The sequence below is a fragment of the Arvicola amphibius genome, chromosome 1 (genome assembly GCF_903992535.2).
Source record: "Arvicola amphibius chromosome 1, mArvAmp1.2, whole genome shotgun sequence".
In the NCBI taxonomy this organism is placed as follows: Eukaryota; Metazoa; Chordata; class Mammalia; order Rodentia; family Cricetidae; genus Arvicola; species Arvicola amphibius.
In genome coordinates, this window is record NC_052047.1 from 12,281,874 (window position 1) to 12,305,278 (window position 23,405).

General features: G+C 45.1%; 2 protein-coding genes across 2 annotated transcripts; one reads left to right on the top strand and one right to left on the bottom strand.

The window, feature by feature from the left end:
• Positions 1-873: 873 nt before the first annotated feature.
• LOC119801797 (PRAME family member 12-like) lies at positions 874-13,946 on the bottom strand. Its single transcript, XM_038312445.2, has 5 exons — positions 13,877-13,946; positions 12,315-12,627; positions 11,292-11,882; positions 9,927-10,432; positions 874-1,106 (listed from the first exon to the last, which is right to left on the bottom strand). Exons 1-5 carry the CDS (start codon positions 13,944-13,946, stop codon positions 874-876), a joined length of 1,713 nt encoding a protein of 570 aa, XP_038168373.2.
• A 6,715-nt stretch (positions 13,947-20,661) lies between these two features.
• LOC119801842 (PRAME family member 8-like) lies at positions 20,662-22,835 on the top strand. The gene is made up of 3 exons (XM_038312549.1): positions 20,662-20,948; positions 21,418-22,005; positions 22,268-22,835. Exons 1-3 carry the CDS (start codon positions 20,662-20,664, stop codon positions 22,833-22,835), a joined length of 1,443 nt encoding a protein of 480 aa, XP_038168477.1.
• Positions 22,836-23,405: the final 570 nt, after the last annotated feature.

Genomic DNA, 23,405 nt, shown 5'->3' on the forward strand with positions numbered 1-23,405 from the left:
ATGCCTTCTAAAAGGCTCCTGTGGCCGCTCCAAAAATGCAGCTCGATTCTCATTTGGTGTCGTGTTAATGCATTTTTTTTCTCTTACTCCTACCTTTTGGGGTAAAGGGTTTTTAAACAAATGGAAATTAAACATGGGCGATTTTAGTCGTCACGGGAACTCCCTCCTGATACTACTCTATATGTCTTCATTTTATTCTTTTTACATCTTCATACTCTTTACTACATTTCTAAATCTCAATATCCCTACCCTTTTTGTCGAGGCTGGACCACAATACCTGACTGTGAAGTTGGGAGCCTAGCACCCAGGCCTGAGAGTTGTATTTGTCTGGACTCCAAATCCCAGCATGCCAGGTCCTGACCCCTCCCTTGGGGGGGTGGGTCAGGAAAACTCCCATAGGGTATTTAAGATAGCTCCCAGAGGAGGAACAAGTGTGGTCTCTTCCCCTCCCCCACCTCCCATGGTATCATTTGTAGCCTCCTGGTTCCCCCTCAGGGCCACCCAAGAGTTCAGGAATCCTATTAAATCTGGATATTACTTAATTTGGCTTGTGATTTGGCTTGATTGGGATTTTTGTGTCGGCAGAGAGCTCACATTAGGAAAAATTCCTAACAATGCCCAAGAGCAACTTGAAGAGAAAAGGATTAATTTCACCTCACAGGTTTTAAGTCCATCACTGAAGAAAGTTGAGGTTGGATCTAGAGATAGGGACCTGCAGGCAGATATTGATATAAAAATCTGTCAGAATTGTTGATTACTGATCACTGGCTTGCCCCTAGGTGCTTCCGCCACTGTGACATACTTACCCAAACAAAAGCATGCCAGACAATAGTGCCACTCTTCATAAGCTTATGGGAGCCAATTCCACTCAAACTACAACAGGTCACCTGGAACTCCCTGTATAGTCCAGCTGGACAGGAACTCATTTCTGCCTTCTTGCTGGTCCTTTCGGGAGCCCTCTTCTTGGTTCGAGATGAAATTTCCACCAAGAAAGCCTTTCTGTCTTCCTGCAGTACACAAGGAAACCTGTAGTGGGGACTCTGCACTCTGGACATGCCCCTCATGGGGGATCTGTTTGGATTTTGCTTGAATGAATGGCTGCCCACCTGTAGGAGTGATTAAAAATGCTTGGCAGGCAAGTTTGGCCCAGGGAGTTGTAGTCGTTTATTTGATTCCTGATTTTGTGGCTGGTGTTTTTGTTTTGTCCTGACCCACAGAACGTGAGTTGCCTCCGGGTTCAATTCTGCCATGAGGTGGCACCCCCTGCATGCTATTTGCTCCTTTGGTGATTCTCTTGTATTTTTTTTTTCCTGGATTCTACCACTGGGTGGCCCACCAGCTTCTCTTCATTGCAACAGCTGCTGGGTTGGACATATTACTCATTTATACTGTGTTTTCAGTTTCCCTTTACTTAAAATGCATTTGTGGCTGTAGGAGGGGTAGTTATATCATGTTAGCTGCAATTATAACCTGGGTAAATATATAATGTGTTTGCACATGAGAGTGTCATACCATGTTAGGCATAATTATGAGCTGGTATTGCTTTCATTTGGAAATTATGCAGAGCAAAGAGATATGATCGTATGTCTTTCCACTTCTTCACTGTTCAGATGAGTTAATGAATACCACTTCCTCACAGGTGTACCCAGCTACTTGGGTTTTACTTAATTCCAGAAGCAGTCAGGTGTTGACAAACAAAAATAGCCATTCTAGGACAGCTGTGTTGGCACACACCTTTAATCCTCAGGAGGCAGAAGCAAGAGGATCTCTGAGTTTGAGGCCAACATGCCCTACAGAGGGAGTTCCAGGACAGCCAGGGCTACACAGAGAAACCCTGTCTCAAAATAAATAAAAAGAATCATCATCATATTCCCAATACAGTCTCACGACATAGTTCAGGCTGACTTCAAACTCTCAATTCTCCTTCTTAAGCTTCTGGGTCTGGTTACGTGACCTTACACAGCCCTGGATGTCCTTGAACTCAAGATGTAGACCTGGCTGTCCTTGAGCTCCTAGAGATGCTCCCACCCTTGCCTCTCAAAGGTTGGGACTAAAGGTGTGTTCGAACACACCTGGCTTGACACCTTTAATTTCTAAATGTCTAAACACAAATATTTCTACCCTTTCCTATGAAACCTCAAATGTTTTATGTTATCCTGGTTTCATCATATACTACCGCTAAGGACACACAATCTGGGCTCAGGTGATAGCTCACCTGAGAACATTTGCCTACAATGCAAAAGACTGTGGTTTGGATCCCCGGCAACTTAAAAAGTGCACAAATACACACCCAACTGTAGAGCCCCAGCCCTTCTTCCTAGCATGCGTGTGTTTACGGTGGTATTAAATATTGAGCCTGGGGAATGCAGAGTGCTGTTGGAGTAGGATGCTCTGTTACCGTGATGAAAGTGGACCAAACCCGAATCGGGGAGGGAAGGGTCTAATCCACCTTACAGTTTACGTAGATTATATAGGGAAATTGGATGAGGAGCTCAAATTGGGATCTGAGGAAGGGTCCGTGGATAGATGGCTTGCTCTCCTCTATAACCCAGGACCATCTGCCCAGGTTGGCCACTGCCCTGCCAACAGTAGTCTGAGGCCTTCCACATGAGACACTCATCAAGAAGATGACCATAGACTTGGCTACAGCATGCTCCTTCCTTCCTTTCTTCTTCCCTTCTTTCTTCTTTCCTTCCTTTTTCTCTGGTGCTTTCTTTCCTGCTCCTCCTATTCTTGCTCTTTCTTTAAAATATTTTATTTATTTATTATGTATACAGTATTCTGTCTGTGTGTCTGCCTGCAAGCCAGAAGAGGACATCAGATCTCATTTCAGATGGTTGTGAGCCACCATGTGGTTGCTGGGAATTGAACTCAGGACCTTTGGAAGAGCAGGCAATGCTCTTAACCACTGAGCCATCTCTCCAGCCCCCTCTTGCTATTTTTTTTAGTTTTGTCTGTTTGTTTTTTCTTTTTTTCTTCCTTTTTATTTCTTTTATTTTTATTTTTTTATTTTTTTATTCATTTATTTTATTTTTTTTTTTTTTTTTTTTTTTTTTTTTGGTTTTTCAAGACAGGATTTCTCTATAGCTTTGCTGCCTGTCCTGGAACTGGCTCTTTTGGACCAGGTTGGCCTCAGGCTCACAGAGATCCACCCACTTCTGCCTCCTGAGTGCTGGGATTAAAGGCTTGTGCCACTACTGCCCAGCTGTTTGTTTGTTTTGCAAGACAGGGTTTTCTGGTGTAGCCCTAGCAGTACTGGAACTAGTTCTGTCCACCAGGCTGACCCTGAACTCAGAGGTCAGCCTGCCTCAGGTTCTGTACTAGGATTTGGCGTAGGCTACTATGACTGCATCAAGGAGATACTTTCTTAATCAAGACTCCCTCTTTGTTTTCTCGTTTGTGCTTTGGTTGTTATTCTGAGACAGAGTTTCTCTGTGTAACAACCTTTGTTGTCCTCTAACTTACTCTGGTCTTGAACTTGCAAAGATCTGCCTACCTCTGCCTCCTTAATGCTAGAATTTAAGACATGATCCACCAAGCCTAGCTGAGGTTCCCTCTTGTCCCATGACTTTTAAAAAATAAGAGCAATGTGCTATAAGATTTGTTTAACAGTGATCTATGTCCAAGCCTTCTCTCTAACTTTGATTTGGAAATGACACGTCACTAAATTGACTTAGCAGATTGAGCTCAAAATCCCATTAGGCCTGGAATTAGGACATGAGCTGATCAAAGCCTTCTCCCGGAGGACAACCTTTCATAATACTGGAAGACGCTCTACAATCTCTAAAGGATGGATGCATGCCATAGTCCTACCGAGCCGTGACACCGATCACCTGCAACAATGACCAGCATGGCAATGACATCCCTAAAGGTGCAATAGCTGCCCTCATATCTTGGACTAAAGGCTGTGTGAACAGGAGAGAAATCAGAGGTGATACTGGAAACCTCGTCAAACACCCATAGCTGCAGAGGGGATCGACCTCAGAGGAGAATCTTTCCTAAACCAGTGCAAGTCCTATCTGCATTCTAAATACTCATCCCTGTTCCCACAGAGAAGTGTGGCTCTCCCTCCTCATCAAAGCACCTTGTTTTCTCATCAGAGAGAAGCCGCTGCAGAAAGCCACAACTAGCAAAAACACAGAGAACACCCGACAGTGGGGTCCCCATTCCTCAGTGAAGCATCCACACAACCCCTACACCTAGGCTCAGGGAGCCCCATGGAAGAGGAGGTGGAAAGATTATAAGACTCAGAGGACCGGGAAGTCTTCTGTAATACTGACACTTTAGATAGGACAAGGAAACTAATCCTCAACAATGAAATCCCAACAAAAACGGTGTTATTAAATAAGACCTGACATTAACAACCCTACTTAACACGCCATTGTGGCTGGGGGTAATTAACACAGGGCTCCACCCCTCCCCTAGATGGAGAGCTACAGGTAATTAAAAACTGCTGAGAGGAAGCTGAGCTTGACTTGTTTAGACAGCTAGGGCATTCTCACATAAACGCAATGGGAGATAGGAATCCCGACATGGTCATCTTCTGTAGCCAGACAAGCCTTCCTGTGGGCGATTGGAACACCACACCAGCCACATAACCTTCAGTCTACGTTTTGTACCACTGACAAGATGTGCTGGTGTAAAGGAAACACAGAACTTGTGGGAGTGGCCAAGAAATGACTGGCAGACTGAGACCTGTGCCGAGAGAGGGAACCCAAACCAAACACTGCCTGAAGGGCCAGGACCCAGAGGCTGGACAGACCAGAGACCTAGGACAGAACCAAACGTCCTTGGGGAAAAATTAATAAAATGATTCCTAATTATATTCTGTTATAGTGATCAATTGGTGTGTAGCCCAACTCTCAGCAGAGCGGCTTCATCCAGCAACTGATGTAAATGGATGCAGAGTCTCACTGCAAAGATTAGGCAGACCTCAGAACATCCTGCAGAAGAGGAGGAGGAAGGATCGTAGGAGCCTGAATGGTGGAGAACATCACAAGAAGGCCCACAGAATCCACTATGCTGGGCTCATAAGGGCTCACAGAGACTGAACCGACACCCCAGGAGCCTGTATGGGACTGACTGAAACACTCTGCATACACACTACAGTTGTGTAGCAAGGTCTTCAGCGAGACTCCCAAGAGTCTGAGCAGGAGCAGTCTGATTCCTTTGCAGGTTTTTGTACCCTTATCCTCATATAGGTTTGCCTCTTCTGGATTTCAATGTGATATGCCATACCTGGATGATATCTATTGGAGGCCTGCTCTCCTCTGAATAGAAATGGAAGAGGAGAGGATGGAGGGGGTGAGCACGAGGAGAATGAGGAGGAACTGAGAGGGGAGGAAGGAGGGAAAACTGTGCTCACTTTGTAGAATGAATAAATAGATACATCGATGAACAAATTAAATATATGACAAAATGCTGTGAGGGACAATTGGTGTTCCTAGAGATGAGTATTGTAAATGGCTATCCAATATAATATATAATATCCTAAGACACCACTAAATGGACTCAAGATTGGATTTATATATTTCTTTGCATATATATATATATAATCGTATAAATATTTTTATATTTTTGTATATTGCAATATCAAATAAAGAAAAAGAGAGTACAAATTTGAAACTGATTGGGAAGGAAAGAAAATAGAGGGTTGGAGGGTGGAGAGAAATGATGTAATATTTTTCTTTAAAATAGAATCCTGGCTGGGTGGTGGTGGTGCACACCTTTAATCCCAGCACTCGAGAGGCAGAGACGGGCAGATCTCTGGAAGTTTGTGGCCAGTATGGTCTAGAGAGCAAGTTCCAGGACAGGCTCTAAAGCTACACAAAGAAACCCTGTGTGAAAAACAAAACAACAAAAAAATGCTTGAATCCTAGAGCCTCCATTTATTACAGTAGTTTATTATATCTGTGTTCAAATGCCAAAAACATCCCACAATGTGCAAATTTTTCCCATTAAAAACTAATAAACCTTTATGGATTGTTTGATTCTGTTTTTCTAATTTTTTAATGTTTTATACATATTTTATTGATATCTATTGAATATTACATTTTTTTCTTTGCTCCCCTCCCTTCCTTTCCCCTCCAACTTTCAATCCTCCCCCAAGGTCCCCATGGCCCCCATTTACTCAGAAAAGCTTGTCTTTGATTCTGTTTTTGAAGATTTATTTTATTTCTGTGTATATATTCGTGTGTCCATGTAAGTATATGCTGGCTGTGGGGCTGTGCTGGCAGTGGCCAGCGGAGGGCTTAGCATCCTCTAGAAATAGAATTTACAAGGGTTTGTGAGCTGCCAGACATGGGTTCTGGAAACTAAATTCTGATCCTCTCCAAGACCAGCAAGTGCTCATACCAGCTAAGGCCTTTCTCCAGCCTAGACAGTTACTTCACACAAATACGTCCCCTTCAGGAGACTGGCAAAATGGAGAGGTGGACATAAAATAATGACTCAGAAAGGCAGCCCTTCAAATGTTACTAGATGTTAGTGGACTCACATGATCACTGAACTTTGCAACCCTTCTCCTGGATTCTGTAGAGATACCTTGCACTGCATACTAATCTAGGTCAGCAAACCATTGGTGCTTATGTCTCCAGATGTCCCAACACGGAACTCCCAGCTCTCAGGACTGTAGTATAGCATGATCCCCTGCAGAACTGGAACCACTTGAATTCACAGTTTTCAGATGCAGCTTTCCTCTTTTCTCCCCTAGCCTTGACCCAGCTCTGCAGGTGGGCACTTTGGAACTGGGTTGTTACCCCTTGTGCCAAGTCTTTGCTCCTGTGTCAGCTTTGTTCTCTCTTTGGGAAGGTCTGTTCCAGGTCTCGTAGTGTCTTTAGTGTTCTGAAATGGGACCTTACTTAGCCCAGGCTGAACTCTAACTACGTAGCTGACAAGACCTTGAGCTTCAATACTCCTTCCTCCACTTTTGTGCTTGGATTGCAGCATCAACAACCACAGGCAGTGATCAGTGATGCTGGGCCATGGGATCAGACCCAGAAGATTATTGACAGATAGGCAAGTACTCAACCAGCTGAGCTATATTCCCAGCTGAGGCAGGAGAATGGCTGGGTGTATGAGAACAGAATAATCTTCAACGTAAATTTCTTATTATTTTATTAGAGAAACTGTCAATTCTCCCTTTACATATCTATCCCAAGGTTGCACTCACTCACCTCCTCCCATTCCCACCCCCCCACACACACACCTCCAATCCACTCCTCAGAGCGGGTAAGGCATCCCATGGGGAGTAAAGAAAATCTAGCACATAGCTTTGAGGAAAGACCAAGGTCCTTCCTACTCTATCTAGGCTGAGCAAGGTATTCCTCCAAAGAGAATGGGTTCCAAAAATCCAGTACAAGCAGTAGGGATAAATCCTGGTCCCACTGGCAGTTTCCCTGAAGTCTACCCCAGCCAGACACCTGTTACCGACATTTAGAGGGCCTAGTTTGGTCCTGTGCTGGGTCCTTTCCTGTCAGGCCAGAGTTCTTGGGCTCCCATTTGCCCAGGTAAGCTGTTTCAGTGGGTGTCCCCATCATGGTCTTGACCTCTTTGCTCGTATTCTCCCTCCTCCCACTCCTTGACTGGACTTTGAGATCCAGTGCTCCCCTCTGGATCTCTGCCTCTGCTTAAAACAGTAGCTGGATGAACGTTCTGTGTTGACATTTAAGATAGTCATCAATCTGACCACCACAGGGCAAGGCCAACTCTTGTGGGGACACTAGCAAAAGAAGTGAAAGTCCTGTTGACAAGAACTTTAAGTCTTTGAACAAAGAAATTGAAGATACCAAAGGAAAGATCTCCTGTGCTCGTGGATAGGTAGGGTCAACATAATAAAAATAGCAATCCTATCAAAAGCAATCTATAGATTCAGTGCAATCACCATAAAAATCCCAACACATTTCTTCACAGATGTTGAAAGAACAATACTCAACTTCATAAGGGAAAAGAAAAAAACACAGGATTGTCAAAACAATCCTGTACAGTAAAACTTCTGGAGGCATCACCATCCCTGACATCACACTCTATTATAGAGCTACAGGACTGAAAACACAGTGAGTTTCTAACAAATCTGCTGAATAAATTGAAACTGTATGTCTAAAATGTATGCAGCACCACTAACAACCAAAATACCCTCCAATTTTCTAACATTCTGGTTCTTGACTCTGAAGTGGAACATTTGCCTAGTATGTAATGATACCTTTTCTTTTTCAGCTCCATGATCTTTAAGGTAAGGTTTCGGTGTGTCCTTTCTATTATGTGTAGAAGAAAGATCAGGACACATTTCCTGTAGCTGGTGACCCAGGATCTCCATGTTCCGGGTTCAGACCCTCATACAGAATCTGTACCTACAGGAGATGAACCAGACATGCAGATTTTCCTCTCTGTGGTCCTGCTGTAAGTTACCCCGTCATCATAAAGTGTGCTGCAACTGAAGACTGAGAGTCCCATGTGAGAGCCCGCTTACATGAAGCATGAAGAACCTGCTTACAGTGTCATTGTCCCCTCTGCAGATGCATCGGTTCAGAAAAACACAAGACAATCATTGAACAGGTCGAGTATGAATTCTCCTTCCCAAGAATGTGTTGGTCTGTCAGGACTGTCGGTTTATAGGTAAAACATATAACTATTTGACAAGATAAAGCCTTGTGGCCAGGGTTCAACTTCTGTGATATTCAGCATGAGGACGATGTCAACAAACAATGCCAAACCATGTTTTTCAGCAAGGGATGATTATAAGATTATGTCTCAAATAAAACTGTCATGGAAATCACTTCTTTTCATGTTTTTCTTACCCAGAGTGTACTTGATACAAAACTTTACAATTAATTGCTTTACGGAAGTCAGGCAGCTACACTCACGAATATTTAGCAAAGCATCAATATTTTAATAAACACACAAATGAAGTAAAAGTGTGTTTATCAGATTAGGCCCACAAATAGGGCAATAATTTGGAACTCAGTAAATTGTAAAAACAAAAATGTAAGCTGGGCGGTGGTGGTGCACGCCTTTAATCCCAGCACTCTGGAGGCAGAGGCAGGCGGATCTCTGTGAGTTTGAGGCCAGCCTGGTCTACAAGAGCTAGTTCCAGGACAGGCTCTAAAAAAGCTGCAGAGAAACCCTGTCTCGAAAAACCAGAAAAAGAAAAAAGAAAAAAACAAACAAAAAAAAAAAAACAAAAATGTAGATCACAATTGAATAGTGCGAATACAGTTGTCTGATGTAGTAAGGGCTTCAGGACAGTAGAGGGACTTTGTACCACATCCTGCACACTGACAAACCACTGGCCACCTAGCTTTTAGGTGCCCTGAAGCATTCAGGCTGGACATGGTGGTCCATATGGGTAATCTCAGCAGTGGGAGGAGGAGGCAGAACAAGAGGATTAAGAGGTCAAGGCCAGGAGCTGGAGAGATGGGTCAGCACTGGGGAGGCCTGGCTTCTCTTCCAGCAGACCAGATTTGGCTCCTGGCAACCATGCCAGGCAGCTGGTTTAGGGTTCCTTTGCCTCTGGCAATTGGATGTACCTCCTCACCACGTAAACATAGCTGAAACAATGTAAAGTAAGCTCATAAGAGTTTAATAGTAGCAAGTTCCACCAATATTTTTTAAGTGACAGAAAAGAGAAAAGTTCTTCCCATGGGTTAAACTCATCCCATTTGGTTTGCATTGCTCTCCCTACTGCCACTGCACATGCACACAGTGCCTCCGACACTGGTATCCAGATTTAAAAACCTCTAGAAATCCCCAACCTCTGCTATAGAAGGTGTGGGTGTCTGCATTGCTCACTTTAGTTAACTGCTCTGCACAAAGGCCTTTATGTAGCCACCCTGAGAATTCAAGGACCAAAAACAACTTTCTCCCTCTTTACCGCAAGCAGAAACAAAGTCTGGTCCCCTGATCATACACACAGCGTTGAAAACATCTACTGCAGACAACTGTAGCAAAGCTTATCCTCTTGGGCTGCCTTATGGCCCTGAGCGTATCCATGAGCTGAGAACAAAGTCGGGAAAATGTGTCTATGGAGATGCAATTCCACTCGTCATAGCACTCCCGAGGGGCAGGGTACTGCTCCATGGTCATCTTGCTCATGTTGGCTGTGTGGTGGAGAAGGTCGCTCAAGAGATTCATGGAGAAGTCATTGTTATAGAAATTGACCTTGGTGAGCTGGGAGCATTGGCTGAGGGCAGGTAGGAGTTCACGGAACTGAGAGTCCTCTATCCTACACCCCTGCAATTCCAGAGTCTCAAGACGGTCTGCTCCCATCTCTAGGAGAACACCGAGAGGCAGAATAGACACATTGCACAGTAGGATTCCACTCATGTTCAGATGTTTTAGTTGATGAAGGGATGGACACAGCGCAAAGTCTTTCAAGTATGACTCAAACATGTGACAGTCAGTGACTGAGAAGGTTTCCAAGGGAGTCTTCAGGTTCCTAGGCAGAGACCAAGGGGTTAGTTCTGATAAATGATTCTCGAGAGCATGTGTAATGATTTTACACAACAGCAGAAGGGACATGTATCCCACCCAATGTCACACTGATGGAAGGAAAACGTCTATGGTGCTGCCTCTTGGGTTCTGATCACTAAGTCACACCCAGAGCTGTCAACCATCACTGTGGGATGGCTCAGGGCACAGCCCATGCATCTCCTTTCTTCACTGACCCTCAGAATCCCAGTGCAGGTAATATATCCTAGGGCACATAAGGTAAGGACCAACCCATGTAGAATCTGAGAGCATTTCAGGTGGTTTCGCTGCCCTCTACATTTTCCCCCACCCCTGCGGGAATACACAGTCTCCACCCCGACACTGACCCAAAATCCCACTGTCCTTCATTGCCATCAGCGCAGTCCCTACTTGTTCAAAGCATTTCCTACATGGGATATTAAGAGGCATGGTGGAGGCTGTCCACACAGTCTGAGCACAGACCACCTGGGGAAAGATGCAGGGACTCTGCTCCTCCACTCTTTTGGTTCCCTTCTTTCTCTGTGCACTTCCCATTAGCTTAGCCTGGATTCTAAGGGAGAAAGTACAACATTCTCACTGAACCTGACCCTCACCAACTGCTTTTGTGACATACTATGCAGCACACATTTCCTACCCCAAATCAGGCCTCTGCTTCATGCGTGGTCATGAGGGACCTTGATTCAATGACATAGGAACATGTCCATGCTTAGATGTTCCAATGTCTCCTTCACTATTCTGTAAGGCCTGGCAGATACCAGGCCCACTACTCTTTGACATAAAATGTAAAGTTGGTCTGGTAGCAGGAACAGCTCTCTATCCATCCTTACCTGAGCAAGAGTTTCACGTGCTCACTGAAGAAAAAGAAGCCACGTAGATAAAGATGCTGGAGACTGCTGAGACCAGAAAACTGAGAAAACAACTTTTGAACAAACTTCTTCTCATCTAAGCATTTTAGACAGCAAGCCCCAAATATGTTCTCATGGATATGCACCAGAGAAACTGAGTGAAGGTTTCTCATCTCCGTGAGGTAGGTAGAAAATTGTGCCAGAGTGGACCAGCTCCAATCTGTGGTGAGTTCCAAAAGCTTGATGTACTCTAGTTCGAAAACACTCAGAAGCGTCCTGACGTTATCTAGGGACTGGAATGTAATCTTCATGTTCTCACAGCAGAGCCGTAGGGAGTCTTTTCTCTGCTGGGCCCACTGTAAGAAGTACTTTTCTTCTTCCCTCAGTTGGGAACTGAAGTAGAGGTCAACTCTCACCTTCATTCGCGGCCTCAGCTCACGTCTGGGAGGGGGCTTCCCTGCTTGCTTCTCACTCACAGTCTCAGCTGAGCAGTTCCCAGCCTCTGCTCCAGCCTGGATGGTCCTGAACTCACGGGGCACCCTCCGAAAATCGAGTACTCGAAGTTCCCCCCTCCTGTGAGTAGAACAGGTGAAGTGTCATGACAAGAGAAGACAGACAGACATTCAGCTCCCTCTGGATTTGGGAGTGTTTGCTTTTCCCCCAGTACTCAGTGTCCAACAAAGTCCTCATGGTGCCAGGCAATGGCTCTTTCTGAGCTGCAACCATAGCTCTGTCTCACTTCCCTCCATTCAGTTTCTCTAGACCTGGTACTACCGGTGCCTGTGGAGAGACAGGGCAGGCTCCTTCCACTGCACCCACTTCTCTATTCCTCCCCACACCCAACTGTCCTTCTCCATCAGAGCTCAACAGCAGTCAAGGCTACTGCGGTCTTCCAAGCTGATGCTAACAAAGGCCTCATCTACCTCTGACCCCATTCTCTCAACCTCAGGCATCTCTTCCTGTACCCCAGAATCTTCCACTTGTCCCTACATGGGTCTCACTTACGTGGGGCGAACCTGCTGAGTCAGCAGGACATCCAGTCCATCCAGCACAGCATGAAAAATCTCCGAGTCGAAGAAGGAGTTCATCAGGCCCTTCACACGGAGGTAGGGGAAAGGCCAGGCTACCACCATTGCCTTCACAATCGTAGTGTATCTGTTACTGAAGGCCTCCTCGAACAGTGCTGGGACGAGCATCTTGGGCAGCTTCTCCAGAGCAGAGATGGCCAAGGCCTCGTTTCTCAGCAGAGCTTGCCTTGAAAGCTCCTCCAGTGTGGATAGGGGCCAGATGCCCATCCTGGTAGAAGCTGGGGAAAATTCTGAGAAAGACAACCAGGAAATGTTAACTCAACACGATCAACATCCAGAAAGTGATACTGTAGAACACCCAACACACACACACACACACACACACAGCAGAGAGAGGCTGGTACTGAGGAAACAGTCAGGCAGTTTTCTGTGAATTCTAGCAGAGGAGGTCACTGTCCTCCAAGGTCATCTGAGATATGTATGGAGTTTGTAGCCTTGGTTATAAAAGTCCATGCTTTTATTATCGTCGTTGTTTGACACAAGGACTTTCTTTCTATTCCTGGCTTAGCTGGAACTCACTGTGTAGACTATTCTGGCCTAAAACCCAGGGAAATCTGCCTGCCCCTCCCTCCCTAGTACTGGGAATAAAGGTGTGCCACCACACCGTTTCCAAACAGGCTTCTGTACCGGCAGGGTGGTCCACGCCTTTAATCCCAGTACTAGGGAGAGAGAGACGGGCAGATTTCTCTGAGTTCAAGACCTGACTGGTCTACTTAGTGAGTTCCAGGATATCTAGAGCTGTTACCTAGAGAAGCCCTGTCTTGAAAAATCAAAAAGAAACAAAACGTAAAACTAACCAAAGAGACAAAGTAGCCTGAAACTAAAATTACCTGAACAACAGCAATAGAACATTACAAGATCTTTGATTAACAGCCCGCAATGTCAGCAACTGGGAGCTGAGGCTGGGTTCCTACCCTGAGCTACTCAGCCACTTCTGGGACAATTTAGGCAACACGGCAAAACCTGGTCTCAAAAATTAAAAATATTACAGATGAAAAAGAAGAAATGTACATAGTCTTTAACACCAAGGTAAAGCTGTATCTGGTGTCAGAAACAGTCTCCAGTATCCTCATCTAGACAGAAATTCAAGCTCCCTGTGCCTTCTTGTGTCTCACGTTGAGAGTGGCTGGGCTGCATAGATGTGGTGTCCCGACGGACAGGGCTGACTTACCAGAGGTGGATACTGGAGACGCCGTTCCTTCTTCCAGAGGGCAGGCAGTGGCTCTGGGATCTCAAACCTTGGTGTCTTCGCTGGCTCCTCTGAAGTTTTATAGCACCTTCCCTCTAGCCCCTCCCCTTTGCAGTCGGCCCCACCTGCAAGCTCTAATTTGACTGGATGTTTGAGGCTTCACCCTCTGAACCAGATTTGGGATTTTGGGTGTGTCCGGATGAGCTGTTCACGCAGGAAACGGAAAGCACCGTGGGGTATGGTGAAAGGCCAGGACCCCACTCGTGGATTCACAGACACTGAGATCTCACCTTCTTCTGTCATCTCCATATTTGTGTCTTTCCCTCTTGGTGGAATTCCGTTTTTCGATCGGTCCTTCATGTAGTCCAGGTTGTCCTAGAACTCACAGCGTAGCAGAAGCTGAGCCTCAACTAATGCATTTCCCCTGGGCCATTTTCTCCTGCGTGCTGGAATACAGGAGTGAGCCTAAAACCCAGTTTATTTATAAACATTTTCGAGGCAGAGTCGGACAAAGGGAAAGTACGCTTTGGCACCCAGACCAGGGGATTAGGAATCCAAGACCGGAAGCCACTAAGGGAGAACAGTCCCGTCAAGAGTGACAATGAAATATTTAGATAAAAAAAGCTACATCTTTAGTCGGGTGGTGGAGGCACAGGCCTTTAATCCCAGCCCTCGGGAGGCAGGGTCTGGTAGATCTCTGTAAATTCAAGTCCAGCCTGGTCTACAAGAGCTAGTTCCAGGATAGGCTCCAAAACCACAGAGAACAAAGGTAGAAAGCTGTACATTCTGATCTGGAGACGGCGTTGGAAGGTTGGACGCACTATAGACTTGGGGTGGTAGGGTCCTCAGAAAACCACCAGGCAACTAAGGAATGTCTGGAGCATCAGAAATCACCTCCCTAGGAAAGAGCTAATCACAACTAAGTGGAAAGCCCTGAAAGCGTATGTCCAAGTAACAGTATATAGATGAAGCAAGATGTGCCCATTTATTTTAACGTCCATACCCATAAATGCGTGCTACAAAAGATAATGAAAAAAGAGACCATGAATTTGAAACTGTTAGGAAGAATATTTGTGAGGGTTTGGAGTGAAGATAGGGGAGTGTGAATGTTTATATTGTAATCTCAAAAAATAAAGTACTTTTCAAAAAAAAGTTCAAAACTGCTTCTAAAAAACAATGATGGCTCCCCTAGGTACTCAAGTCAATAAAGGCGCTGCCTGGTGTTAGCAATGTCACAGCCTTCAGCTACAGAGTCTATAATCACCTGTCCAAGTTGAGTGATTCCACCATCGCAAAAATTTTAGGTACACTACTGTTCTGAATGGAGAATGATCCACGGTACCTTAAACCCAACAGAAGTGTCGCACTTATGAACTCAGAGAGACTGTGGCGGCATGGACAGGAACTGCAATGGTCAGCATCACCTGGGGCACACCAACACACCACACTGCTCCTTTGCTCATATGTTATGGCTACCTATTTTGTGTTTTTATGGGATTCCTATGTGTGTGAACACGTCTTGCATCTCTATGTGTTCCTTATTTTTGTTTGGCTCTTTTCATCTGTTTGTTATTTATGTTGTTCTATTCAAATCTGGTATTTTTTGCTTTGCTTGTTTTTGAGAGTGGGTTTCTCTGTCCTAGAACTCACTTTAAAAATCAAGATGACTTTGAAGTCACAGAGACCTGCCTGCCTCTGCCTTCTGGGATTAGAGACGTGCACCACCACACTTAGCTCTTTCTTATCATTCTTTTTTTTAAATATTTATTTATTTATTTAGTATACAATATTTTTCTGCAGGCCAGAAGAGGGCACCATGGTTGTGAGCCACCATGTGGTTGCTGGGAATTGAACTCAGAACCTTTGGAAGAGCAGGTAATGTTCTTAACCGCTGAGCCATCTCTCCTGCCCTTTCTTTCTTATCATTCTTTAGGTGTGGTTTGTTTTCTTAGGAAGGACAGAAAGAGAATGGATTGGGGTGGGAATTAAGGTTGGAAGGATCTTAGAGAAGTTGGGGGAGGGTAAGCCATAACAGAACATATTGTATGAAAAAAATCTATTTCCTTGGAGACAGGTGGGACTATCACAGAAAAGCTCCAGGAAAAAACTGGCGGGAAAAGCACAGGTCCAGAGATTTCTGTCTTCTGGCATCAGCTCCCAGTACTGCTCCATGGGGAAATGGAGTTTCATTGTGCAGTTAGACCAGGTTAGCCTCAGGACTGTGACAGTCCTTCTTCAGTCTCCTGAAACTTGCCCCACAGCCCTGGATCAGCACTCAGTATTTTTCTTCGCGTGAGGAATGTATTTGCTCATTGGTGCGTGCATTGGTGCTCAGGGAGTGCATGCTGAGACGGGAGGACTAGAAACTGCAGCACTTTCTCTCAGCACACATTGTGGGTCCTAGTCTTGAAGTCAGGCTCCCTACTGAGCCATCTTTTCTTTAAATTTTTTTTTTAATTTTTTGTTTGGTTTTTGTTTTTCTTTTCTTTTCTTTTTTGCTTTATTTAATAATGTAACGTATCCCAAAAGTTCTGAAACTGGGTCAGGTACACAAAAGGTACTCAACAGAAGCTAAGTTTTTGCTTTGGGTTTTTTTTTTGTTTGCTTGTTTGTTTTTTGGTTTTTTTTTTTTTTTATTTTTTGAGAGAAGACTCTCTCTAAAGTTGCCCACTCTGGTCCTGAACTCCTGGGCTCAGGCAATCCTCCTATCTGTTTCCTGAATGTTTGTCTATAATTACTAAAGACACTCACTACTGTACCAAGCAGCTGCATACCACTTCATGATTTAAGTCACATGAACTGAATTTTCACCCCAATGTACTATTTCTCTTAGCCTTGTTTTTTTTTTGTTTGTTTGTTTTGGTTTTGGTTTTTTCTCTGCTCTCCTCCCTGTCTCCTCCCCCATACAATTCTCCCCCAAGGTCACCCATGCTACCAATTTACTCAGGAGATCTTGCCTTTTTATACTTTCTACTTCCCATGTAGATTAGATCTATGTAAATCTCTCTTAGTGTCCACATTGTTGTCTAAGTTCTCTGGGATTGTGATTTGTAGGCTGGTTTTCTTTGTTTTGTCTTTAAAAACCACCTATAAGTGAGTTCATGTGACAATTGTCTTTCTGTGTCTGAGTTACCTCACTCAAAATAATGTTTCCTAGCTCCATCTATTTCCCTGCAAAATTCAAGCTGTTGTTATTTTTTATGCTGTGTAGTAGTTCATTGTGTAAATGTACCACATTTTTCTTATCCATTGTTTGATCGAGGGGCATTTAGGTTGTTTCCAGGTTCTGGCTATGACAAACAAAGCTGCTATGAACATAGTTGAGCACATGTCCTTGTGGCACGATTGAGCATCCTTTGGATATATACCCAAAAGTGGTATTGCTAAATCTTGAGGAAGATTGTTGAAGATCTTGAGAAATCGCCACACTGACATGCAAAGGGGCTGTACCAGCTTGCATTCCCACCAGCAATGTAGGAGTGTTCCTTTTCCCCCACAACCTCTCCAGCATAAGTTGTCAACAGTGTTTTTGATCTGGGCCATTCTTATAGGTGTAAGATGGAATCTCAGAGTTGTTTTGATTTGCATTTCTCTGATGCCTAAGGATGTTGAACATTTCAAGTGTCTTTCAGGCGTTTTAGATTCCTCAGTCTTTGTTTTTCAAGAGAAGACCTCTCTGTAGTCCTTGCTGTCCTGGAACTCACTCTAGACCAGGCTGGCCTCAAACTCAAGATCCACTTAACCCTGCCTTCTGGGAACTGTATTTGGCCACCACCGTGCTTAAAATAATTTTCAAGATAGGTCCTTAGGCTGTATGCCTGGCTGGTTTGGAATTGACTACATCAGGCTGGTATTGAAGTCACTGAGACTCAACTACCTCTGCCTCCCCAGTGTGGGGATTATAAGCGTGTACCATTTCCGGGGACTGATCCTTTTATACCCAGATCATGCAGCTTCCCCAAAAACCAACAAGGAGGCTGAGTTCTGTGTCTAAAAGCAAAAAGCCTTTATTCATATTCAAGTTCAAACCCGGACTCTCTGTGTTTCCAATGCATTGCATGATCAGAGAAACCCAAGCTCAGCTGGACTGGGATTTTTTTTTTTTAATTTTACTTTTTTGGTTTTTGAGACAAGGTTGCTCTGTGTAACAGCCCTGGCTCTCCTAGAACTAGTTCTCGTAGATCAGGCTACTCTTGATTTTACAAAGCTCTGCCTGCCTCTGCCTCTGCCTCCCTTCTTGCACTTCCCCCACTATTCCCCCCAGTGCTCGGATTAAAGGCATTCACCACCAGCACCCAGTGTAGTGGGGGTTTTTATAATAGCTTAGGTTGGGGTGAGGAATTTCTAAATCTCAGGATGGCTGATATTTGTCTAGGTGTGTCTTGGTGGAAGGGGGATCAGCGTGCTGGGCTAAGGGACATTCAGTGATCTTATCTACAATAGTTGGAACTTTAGGAATTATTTTTGAATGGTCGGTTCCTGGGTGGTGCCTGGGTGGGCTCAGATAGTGGTCTTTCTTGGAGCCAGGTATCGCCTTAGGGTAAACCGAGACTCAGGCCTACTTTCCTGTTGGTCTCTACAGAGCCTGTCTTGGCAGGAGTGTACCAAGCTGTCCTGGGATCTACAATCCAAACTTTTTTTTTTAAAAAACATTCATTCTAGGTGTTTGGCCTGCCCATGTGAATTTGGACCATGTGTATGCCTGGTGCCCAAGAAGGTCGGAGTGGGGCTTCAGATCTCCAGAGACTGCTCTTACAGATCATTTCAAGGGGGATGGATGATCAGCAGGTGCTCATTATTGCTGAGCCACTATCCAGTCCCCAGGTCCCACTCTCGAGTTCATCTCCTTGAGCAAGTTTGCTGGTCTGATCCTTCCTGAAGCACACTCTGTATCTGGGGAGCCAAGATAGCCTCAAAAGCCACCTCTTCTGTTCTGTTCATTGGTTAGAAAGCAGATCTCACGTGGCTCAGGCTGTCAGTGCCTTTACAATATCACTGAAGATAACTGAAGGTGACTTTGAACCGGTCCTCCTGCCTCTAGCTCTTGAATTCTGAGGTTCAGGCATGCCTCGGCACATCTGGTGCAGTTAGTGGTGGGAAGAAAACTCAGTGTACGCTGGGCAGCTCTCTAGGAACTCTGACCACCTTATTAATGCATGCAAGCCATCCTCCTGCCTCACCCTTTTGAGTAGCTGCTATTTCAGTTTATTGACAGAGCATCCAGTTCCGGCATTGAGCTTCTAAACATATTCCTGACTGACTAGGTCTTTTCCCAGGTCCATTGACAAAAACATTTTTGAATTATTTTTATGACTGTTATCAGCAATATATTAAATCCCAAACTAAGTCAAACCCAGACTGACTTTGGTCACATGAATCAAATTCAGCAAGGTTTGGTGATTCATAAAAGAAATCCTAGCAAGGATGCTGAGGCAGGAGGATTCCTAGGAGTTAAAGTGCCAGAACAATCTCAGCTTCAGAGCAAGACACAGTCTGTGGAACAAATTCAAAACTAAGTAATAAGTAAGCAAATAAAAGAAGAAATCAACAAACTCAGTGTTGTGTAATTAATTAACAAGTGGAATATTTGTGTTTATCCAAGACTTTTGAGGGGCAGTGGGGGTGTTTTCTCAAGGAGTTCCAGTTCAAATCAATAATGTGATTGAATGTTTTCTGCAAAGTTAAAATGACAGAAATTGAACCATCCAATCAAATAGCAGCGTTGGGTTGGAAGGTGGGACTGCAATAGGGAAGATGAGCAGAAAGGTAAATTAAAGGCTCACGCCTTTAATCCCAGCACTTGGGAGACAGGGGCAGGCTGTTCTCTTTGAGTTCAAAGACAGCCTCGTCTACTGAGAGAGTTCAGGACAAGCTCCAATGCCGCGGAGAAACCCTGTCTCAAAAAAACAAAATTAAAAAACCAACCAAACAAAAGGCTTCAGGAGATCCACCATACTCAGAGACCTGAGCCTGGAGGACCTGCCTGGCTCAGCTGGGATTAAGAGACCGACCTGTCGTCAGTGCTCAGAACTGGTGAGTACATGTCCTCTGTGGGCTCTTGTAGTTTGTATCAGGACCTATAGACCAAAGAAGGGACTGGAAACTTTTTATTTCTGTCTCATCAGATGAACACATTAAAGACAATGGGTTTGTTTCTAGATGAAGTTTTACCTTAATCTCAGGTGTTGATCTACGATAGCTTCCTGATTTCATTATGGTTGATGATTGTTTTGAGACAAGGTTTTCCTGTGTTGTTCAACCTGTTTTAAAACTGCCACTGTAGCTCTGACTAGGCTGGAGATGAAAGACCTCCTGACTTAGGGCGCTCATACTGTGGCCCATTCATATGATTGCTTTTATTTGTTCTATTTATTTATTTGGGGGGGTTTCAAGACAAGGTTTCTCCATAGCTTTGGAGCCTGTCCTGGAACTAGCTCTTGTAGACCAGGTTGGCCTTGAACTCACAGAGGTCTGCCTGCCTCTGACTCCTGAGTGCTGGGATTAAAGGCCTGTGCCGCCACCGTGCAGCTCAAATGATTGCTTTTGTTTTTGTGGAATAAGAGCACATGTAGACCTGTGGATCACGTATCTTTGATTCCTGGGAAGTTCTTCTGCTTGAGACTCACAGCAGCAGGAACTGCAATTGCACCTGCTATCTTGACTAGGGCTTTAGTTTGCGTCCTTATCAAAGAGCTCTGCTGTTTTGGATGTGGTCTGACACAGGGTGGCCAGAAAACTGGAGGAACCCACGGCCACCATCCTCCTTGGCAGGAAGTAAACTAAATATCGAACACAATACAAGGGTTTTTGTTGTTTGATTTTTTAAACCAAAGGTTACACAAGGTATTTTGAGGTTTGTGCACAATCAGGGGCTAGAGAGGCTCCTGTGCTGCCAGTGCAGGAGTCTGACTTTACACCACCAGGGAGGACACTGGTTGAAGTTGATATTTCTACCATTGCTGGGGGAATGAGTTCTAACCTTGAGTGGTTACTGTGCTGGGTGAGGGAGATTTCTAAACTTTATCCTGAAAGTGTGTTGCTTGCTCAGGAGCCTTCTGCCAGAAGACTCTTCATGATGAGTGTTCAGACCCCACCCACACTCATGCAGCTGGCACGGAAGGCTCTGCTGAGGAATGAGGCCTTGACTATCTCTGCTCTGGAGAAACTGCCCACGGAGCTCTTCCCAGGCCTCTTCAAGGATGCCTTCCATGGCAGACATGCTAGGGTTGTGAAGGCAATGGTGGAGGCCTGGCCTTTCCCCTGCCTCCCTGTGGGGACGTTGATGAAGACTCCCAACTTGGAAACCTTCCTGGCTCTGCTAGATGGCATAGACACCTATCTGGACAGAAGGTTTCATCCCAGGTGAGCAATAACAAAGTATGGTAGCCTGGAGCACATGGGGCACGCTGAAGAGACTGCAAGGTTGGGAGAACGGCCTTGTAAGTGGGTCAGAGGCTTCTGCTGGGATCATCATGCCAGGATGCTGGGGTCCTGAAAGCTATGGTTTGCTTGTTGTAAGGACAGTTGAGTATGGAATAGAGCTTAGAGTAGATTTAGCCAGTGTGGAATGCATCTCTCCTTGGCATCCCACAAACACTAATCATGGGACTCAGTGGATGTAAAGTATCTTAGTAGAAGGAAAGTAGCCAGGTCTGCATATGCAGCTCAGGAAAAATGTCCATAGCACACGTGAGTTCCTACACTGGACACGCGGTGCTGAAGAGACACACACCTTACCGGGAGGGAAGAGCTGACATTGGGGATGTGTATTGTAAGCTGGCTCAGTGTTGGGCTGTCATGTCTGCTGATACTTTACATGTTTTACCCACAGGAGGGAGGAACTTCAGGTGCTCGACCTGAGGGAAGTGCACTATGATTTCTGGAGAATATGGACCGGAAGAGAGGGTGGGGACAGCGCTGCAGAGACTGTGGCAGAGAAGCAAGTAGTGAAGGTCCTTCCCAGATATGCACTGAGGAGGCGTCTGAAGGTCATGGTTGAACTCTGCCTTTGGCCCAGAATGAGGGAAGAACAAGCATGCTTCCTGCAGTGGGCCCATCAGAGAAAAGACTCCCTACAGCTCCTGTGTACGAAGATGAAGATCAAGGTAATGCCTACATGCACTATCAAAGCGCTCTTGAATTTCCAGCCACAGCACGTTGAGGAACTGGACCTGTACTTGGTGTATGATATGTCCTCCCTGGAATGTTTCGCTCCCTGCCTCGGCCAGATGAGAAGTCTTCGCAAACTCTCCCTGACTTTTATCGTTCAGAACACTTTGAGATTTGGCAACAGGACAACAGACACAGAAGAGGAGTGTGCCACGACATTGATTTCTCAGTTCTCCAAGTTTAACCGTCTGCAACATCTGTTCTTAACTGGGGTCTGTTTTCTGAGAAACCACATGGAACAGTTACTCAGGTAAGCAAGCTGGAGAGCTGGGTCAGCTACCAGAGCTAATCTTTCTCTTTAACTTGAAGGGTGAGTGCATGGTGCCTGCCAGTCACTGGGAAGAATAATGATGAAAGTTGTGGGTGTTACTTGATTTAGTAGACTCCTATGAAGCACCCAGGCACACTCATTCTTCATATAGTCTAACTGACCTTGAGACATGTGCCCTGTCTTCCTTTTCAAACACAGTCTCAAACCTTTTCTGTGACCTAATCCCTTTGTCTGTTCCTAGGTGCCTGACAACCCCCTTGGAGACTCTCGCCACCACTGGCTTCCATCTGTCACAGCGCGACTTGGATTGCTTCCCCTTGTGTCACAGTCTCTGTCAGCTTAAACATCTGGACATGAGTGGTGTGGTATTATTGACCTTATATCTTATGCCACTCCGAGTTCTGTTAGAGAATGTGGCAGACACTCTGCAGTCCCTGGACTTGCAGAATTGTAGGATGAAGGACTCTCACCTCACTGTCCTCATCCCTGCCCTCAGCCAGTGCTCACAGCTCACTAAGTTAAATTTGTATGACAATGACTTCTCTATGCCCATCCTGAAGGACCTTTTGCACCACACAGCCAACTTGAGGAAGTTGAGTGTGGAACAGTACCCTGTTCCTCTGCAGTGCTATGATGAGTCAGGTTACATCTCTGTAGAGAGATTTTCCCATCTTTGCCATGAACTCATGGATATACTCAGAGCCAGAAGGCAGCCCAAGGGTATCTCCTTTGCTACCCATACCTGCCGTAAATGTGCTGCGCGCTGTGTGTATGACCTGACACCCAGACTTTGTTTTTGCTGGCCATAAGTAGAGAAAAATGACTTATGATTTGAAGACATGGAAGGCTTGGGATGTAGAAGGAGCGGTGGGCTGAGTTCCCACCCAGCTCCCGCACGGCTAGCTTTATAGCCGAAATAACACACAAATTGTATTCATTTAATACAATACATATTAAATACAATACAATAGCCTCTTACTGGCTAACTCTCACATCTTGATTAACCCATTTCTAGTAATGTGTTTAGCACCACAAGGTGGTGGCTTACGGGCAAGATTTTTTTTAATGAATCTTTTTTTTATTTATTATGTGTACAGTATTCTCAGTATTCTGTCTGCATGTATGTCATGCAGGCAAGAAGAGGGCACCAGATCTCATTACAGATGGTTGTGAGCCACCATGTGGTTGCTGTGAATTGAACTCAGGACCTTTGGAAGAGCAGGCAGTGCTCTAACCGCTGAGCCATCTCTCCAGCCCCCTTACGGGGAAGATTCTAACCTGCGTCCATCTCAGAGAGGAGAGCTATGGCGTCTGCCTCACTGCCTTATTCTTCCCAGAATTCAATTCTGTCTACTCCACCCACCTAAGGGCTGGCCTAT

Bases quoted from the DNA above. Each gene is read 5' to 3' on its own strand.
- LOC119801842 (XM_038312549.1), top strand. From the start codon at position 20,662: ATGAGTGTTCAGACCCCACCCACACTCATGCAGCTGGCACGGAAGGCT. The intron at 20,949-21,417 runs GTGAGCAATAAC...TTTTACCCACAG, and splicing joins GACAGAAGGTTTCATCCCAG to GAGGGAGGAACTTCAGGTGC. The intron at 22,006-22,267 runs GTAAGCAAGCTG...GTCTGTTCCTAG, and splicing joins CACATGGAACAGTTACTCAG to GTGCCTGACAACCCCCTTGG.
- LOC119801797 (XM_038312445.2), bottom strand. From the start codon at position 13,946: ATGAAGGACCGATCGAAAAACGGAATTCCACCAAGAGGGAAAGACACA. The intron at 11,883-12,314 runs GTAAGTGAGACC...TTCTACTCACAG, and splicing joins ACTCAGCAGGTTCGCCCCAC to GAGGGGGGAACTTCGAGTAC. The intron at 1,107-9,926 runs GTAGATGTTTTC...TCACTCCTACAG, and splicing joins CTTTGCTACAGTTGTCTGCA to GTGGGCAGCCATTCATTCAA.